This window comes from Meles meles, chromosome 5 (assembly GCF_922984935.1).
Source record: "Meles meles chromosome 5, mMelMel3.1 paternal haplotype, whole genome shotgun sequence".
NCBI classification, from domain to species: domain Eukaryota; kingdom Metazoa; phylum Chordata; class Mammalia; order Carnivora; family Mustelidae; genus Meles; species Meles meles.
The window spans coordinates 152,206,877-152,212,865 of NC_060070.1; the positions used below are offsets into that span (position 1 = coordinate 152,206,877).

Sequence of the window (5,989 nt, forward strand, 5' to 3'; positions counted from 1 at the left end):
TATAGGTGTCTATTTTCCAAAAATTCTACAGTGATCTCTACTTTTTTTGGCATCCAAAAAGAAACAAAAGAAGCTAATAAGACGAGATATCTTCCTAAAATATACAATCTATATCTGCACAGAATACTGAAATCGTACTTAATTATTTGCACTTGCTATTACTCTGGTCTTAGTCCCTTAGCCTACTTCCCTACGTGCATTGTGATTCTATCTGCTTCCTTGTAGGCCTGTATTGATGGTCCATTGTCATGACCAACCAGAGCTGCCAGGACCGGTTCATCTTGTTGGGTTTCTCAGACAGACCCCAGCTAGAGCAGACCCTCTTTGTGTTTGTTCTCATCTTCTATCTTGTGACCTTGGTGGGCAATGTTGTCATTATCTTGGTGTCCCGCCTGGACCCCTGCCTCCACATGCCCATGTACTTCTTCCTTACCAACCTCTCCTTCCTAGACCTCTGTTTTACCACCAGTTCCATTCCCCAGCTGCTTTTCAACTTGGGTGGCCCAGACAAGACCATCAGTTACACAGGTTGTGCCATCCAGCTATTCATGTTCCTGGGTCTGGGGGGCACAGAATGTGTCCTCCTGGCAGTCATGGCTTATGACCGCTTCGCTGCAATCTGCAAGCCCCTCCACTATTCCATCATTATGCACCCTCAGCTCTGTTGGAAGCTGGTGTCTGTGGCCTGGGGTATCGGGCTCCTCAACTCCTTGGCTATGTCTCCAGTAACCATGAGGCTGCCACGATGTGGAAGATGTAAAGTGAAACATTTCCTGTGTGAGATGCCAGCTCTGATAAAAATTGCCTGTGTGGACACTGTGGCTGTGGAGAGCACGGTTTTCATCTTGTCAGTAATGATTGTCCTGGTGCCCCTGGTGCTCATCCTCATCTCCTATAGCTACATTGCCCTAGCAGTGCTGAGCATGAAATCGGCCACGGGGAGAAGGAAGGCTTTCAACACATGTGGGTCCCACCTCACTGTGGTCTCATTGTTTTATGGGAATATTATCTATATGTATATGCAACCAGGAAATAATTCCTCTCAGGACCAAGGGAAATTCCTTACCCTCTTCTACAACTTGGTGACCCCCATGTTGAACCCTGTCATCTACACACTGAGAAACAAGGATGTAAAAGGTGCCCTGAGTAGGCTTGTGTCCAGAAAGTAAGGTGACCGTGACTTTTCCAAAGTCTGCTTCTTTTACTTAGTTACCAGAAATAAATAATTCTTGAAATGTAATTTTAGAATTCACTTAAATCTTCCAACCTACCCAATAAAAATTTCCAGGGATGGAGTCTGGGAATATATATTATAAGGCCCCAATATGATGCTGATGATAAACTAGGTTAGACATAAATTTTAATTTGGATAGTATCTTATGTCTACCCTTCAAATCATCTTTCCTCCTCCTTTCCAAGTTCGTCACATGTAATTAAAACCCAATACAACTATAAATCAATGCTTCAGTGTTGTGGACTGACTGAAGTTATGCCCAAATAAAATCATATGATGATCTTTTTTCTCGTTGGTACTTTGTGTAATTGTCATTTTATCATGGAATTGAGCCAGTGGAGTGCCAAAATACAATACCTTTTGTCTTCTGATATCTTTAAATTTCACTGTCTGGAGAAGATGGAGCCATTACCCTAAACATAGCCTATGATTATTTAAATTATTTGAGCTTTGCTTTGTTTCATAATCAGCTATATTAAAATGATCTGGACAGACATTTTATTTGTTTTGAATATAGATCCTAAAGTCCCAATCACTGAAGCTCTCATTTTAGTAAGTCTGCAAGTATGTGTGTTGAAAAGTGTCTTGTAGGGGACACCTGGTGGCTCAGTTGGTTAACATCTGCTTTCAGCTCAGGTTGTGATCCCAGGATCCTGCAACCGAGCTCTGCGTTGGGCTCCCTGCTCAGTGGGGAGCTGGCTTCTCCCTCTCCTATTCCTCCTGCTTGTTCTCTCTGTCAAATAAATAAATAAAATCTTAAAAAAAAAAAAAGAAAAAATGTCATGTGTAATTTTAACATGGATTTAAGTTTGAAAACAAACCATCCATTCTAGATCTTTTCATTGACAAATTAGGAAACTGAGACATGGTGAAACATGTTTATAATCAAAGAGACCACGAATAGTGGAACTAAAATTTTTTATTATTGTATTACATGTTTTTATTATTATATTCTGAAGTATAGTTGATATAATATAGTTGATATATTAGTTTCAGGTGTATAACACAAGGAAGGAGTCAACAGTTTTATACATTACTCAGTGCTCTCACCATATGTATAGTCACCCATACAACATTGCTATAATATTACTGGTTATATTCCCTATGCTATACTTTCCATTTTCATGACATTTATGACTGGAAGCTTGTACTTCTTAATATCTTTTATCTTTTTCACCCATGCCCCAACCCCCATCCCCTCTGGCAACCACTAGTTGTCTGTATTGACGAATCTGTTTCTGGTTTGCTTGCCTGTTCCTTTGTTTTGTTTTTTGGATTCCACATTTAAGTGAAATCATCCAATATTTGTCTTTCTCTGTCTGATTTATTTCACCCAGCATATTTCATTTACCTCTAGGTCCATCCATGTTGTTGCAAATGGCAAGATATTATTCTTTTTAAAATCATGGGGATGAAAGACACAGCATAGGAAATACAGTAAATGATATCATAACGTTGTATGGTGACAGATGGTAGCTACACTTGTGGTGAACATAGCATAATGTATCGATGAATTGAATCACTATGTTCTACATCTGAAACTAATGTCACATCGCATATCCACCACACTTACATTTTAAAAATATTCTTAAAAGTGATCTAATTCTTTTTTAGGCTGAGAAATATAGTAAAGATTTTAACATAAGTGTCTGAATTTATCAGGATGAGTGTAAATATCCTTACTTTTTAAATACGAATTATACTGAAGGGATTGTTAAAAGCCACAATAATGAAAACCAATACGGAAGCCACACATACATGGATCTTTATCACACACAAGCCTTATGGGGGTGTACAAAGTTGCAAGCAATTAATTTTCACTTAGAAAAAATTCAAGGGGCACCTGGCTGGCTCCCTTGGTTGAACACTTAACTCTTGGTTTCGTCTCAGGTCATGATCTTAGGGTTATGAGATCAAGCCCCTGGACCAGGCTCTGTGCTCAGCAGGGAGTTTTCTTGAGATTCTCCCTCTCACTCTGCCTCTGCTCCTCCCCTCAACTAGCGCTTGCTTTCTCCCTCAAGTAAATAAATAAATAAAATCTTAAAAAAAAAAAAAGGAAAGAATTCAAAAGTCTTCTCACTCTGATTTCCCTTAAGAATAAGCATCTTACACATGAAAAAGTGCTCCATATCACTGGGCATTGGGGAAATGCAAATCAAAACCACAATGAGATACCACCACCTCACACCAGTCAGAATGGCTAAAATTAACAAGTCAGGAAATGACAGATGCTGGTGAGGATGCGGAGAAAGGGGAACCCTCCTACACTGTTGGTGGAAATGCAAGCTGGTGCAACCACTCTGGAAAACAGCATGGAGGTTCCTCAAAAAGTTGAAAATAGAGCTACCCTATGGCCCAGCAATCACTACTGGGTACTTACCCTAAAGATACAAACGTAGTGATCTGAAGGGGCACGTGCACCTGAATGTTTATAGAAGCAATGTCCACAATAGCCAAACTATGGAAAGAACCTAGATGTCCATCAACAGATGAATGGATAAAGAAGAGGTGGTATATATACACAATGGAATACCAAGCAGCCATCAAAAGAAATGCAATCTTGCCATTTGGGACGATATGGAACTAGAGGGTATTATGCTGAATAATATAAGTCAATCAGAGAAAGACAATTATCATATCATCTCCCTGATATGAGGAATTTGAGAGGCAAAGTGGGGGGGTTTATGGGGGGAAGGAAAAAAGAAACAAGATGGGATCAGGAGGGAGACAAACCATAAGAGACTCTTACTCTCACAAAACACACTGAGGGTTGCTGGGGGGAGGGGGGTAGGAAGAGGGTGATTGGGTTATGGACATTGGGGAGGGTATATGCTATGGTGAGTGTTGTGAAGTGTGTAAACCTGGTGATTCACAGACCCGTACCCCTGCGGCTAATAATACATTATATGTTAATTTAAAAAAATTAAAAATAAAAAAAGAATAAGCATCTTATCCTGACAAGCCCTTTAAATAGCTACGTTATCAATTAAAAATTTCAAGGACACATTGCTAGACATAGCTTTGGAGCAAGGCATAAGATAAAAGTTAACCAAATAATTGAATTATGTTGTTTTCTTTTTATTGAGGATATTTATTTATATCTCTTTTCCTAAAAAGCATATTAAGCACGATTATGGGCTAGATATGACATTAAGTAGTATCCTTTTGTATCCATGTAGAAAAGCAGTAAAGGTCATTTAAAAGAATGCTAAAGGAGATGTTTCCTGGAGAAAAGCCAGGTAAAGACAACTTTACTTCTCAGCTCAGAAGGTGTTTCTGTCACTGAAGACCTTCACTTCCCCGTCCGCAGGCCCTCCCATCAGACACTTCACATTGCTTCATTTTTCTCTCTTACACCAATAGTCCACAAATCCAAACTGATTCCAAACACCAGACATTATATTTCCAATTATTTTCTGGCCAAAATCATATCTATGTGATGAACACATTTAACTTTTATAAATCAAACTCAACCTTTGTAAAGCAGAATATTTTTGTCTCAAGTCATCTTTTTTCTATAACAGAAAGAATGTTTACAAAGACTGAAAACATTAGTGACATCCTTGGCTTCTATCTCTGTCTTTATTTGGAATCCTCGGCAATCAAAATCATTCAGTCTTAGCATGTAATAGAGACTCAGTAAACATTTGCTGATTGAATGAATAAAAAGGTTTATTATCCTGTATTTTTCTTATGAAAATGATCACATAATGTGCAATTAATAAAACATGTATCTCTTTTTAGAAATCCCTCTGTACCCACTTGACCCACAAAAGTAGGAATTCTGACAAGAGGCCATCACACAAAGCTGGGGCTTCAAAAGGCTATCACCTTGGGGGAAGGGTGCATAAGAAATGCACCCATAGTGCAGAATACAGAAAAGAAACTTGCTCCTCTTGACTTGGGAGAATAACTGAGTAGCTGGTGGGTGAGGAGAAGGCTTTATCCTGAAAATTTATGACTTCAAGTATACCAGTGTGTGTATTTGCAGCCAAAATCCACACTGTGGTCTAAGAAAACTTGAGAATTGTAGGAGATCTCCTTCTCTCAGGATGCTTTCATAACTTTCTCTGTCTCTGATAGCCTTTTCAAAATAATTCTTTTGGTTTTTTATTGAGATATAATTGACATTACATTAGTTTCAGATGTACAAAATAATGATTTGATGTTTGTATATATTGCAAAATGATCACCACAATAAATCTGGTTAACATCCATCACTGTACATAGTTAATAAATTATTTTTGTGATGAGAAATTTTAACATTTACTCTCTTAGCAACTTTCAAATATGCAATACAGTATTATTAACTACTGTCACCATGCTCTACATTATACCCTCATGACATTTATTTTATAACTGGAATTTTATACCTTTGACCCCTTTCACCCATTATGCTCACCCTCCCCATCCTCCCCACCTGGCAACTATCAATTTGTTAAATCTATTCTTTGTATCTATGAGATCACTTTTGTTTGTTTTTCATTCTGCATATAAATGAGATCATACAGTATCTGTCTTTCTGTCTTTCTCTATCTGGCTTATTTTGCTTAGTATAATACCCTGAAAGTTCACCCATATTGTTGCTGATGTCAAGATTTCCTTTTTATTTTTTTTAAAGATTTCCTTTTTAATGGCTAAATAATATTCCATTGTATGTACATACTGCATCTTCTTTATCCATTCACCCATCAATGGACATACCTGTTAGGATGGCTATTACCAAAAACACAAGAGACAACAAGTGGTGGCCAA

At 38.1% G+C, this 5,989-nt stretch overlaps 1 protein-coding gene across 1 annotated transcript; it reads left to right on the plus strand.

The window, feature by feature from the left end:
- The first annotated feature begins 233 nt into the window (after positions 1-233).
- Positions 234-1,169, plus strand: LOC123942030 (olfactory receptor 2W3-like). The gene has a single exon (XM_046005950.1). It carries the CDS (start codon positions 249-251, stop codon positions 1,167-1,169), a length of 921 nt encoding a protein of 306 aa, XP_045861906.1. The 5' UTR covers positions 234-248.
- The last annotated feature ends 4,820 nt before the right edge of the window (positions 1,170-5,989 follow it).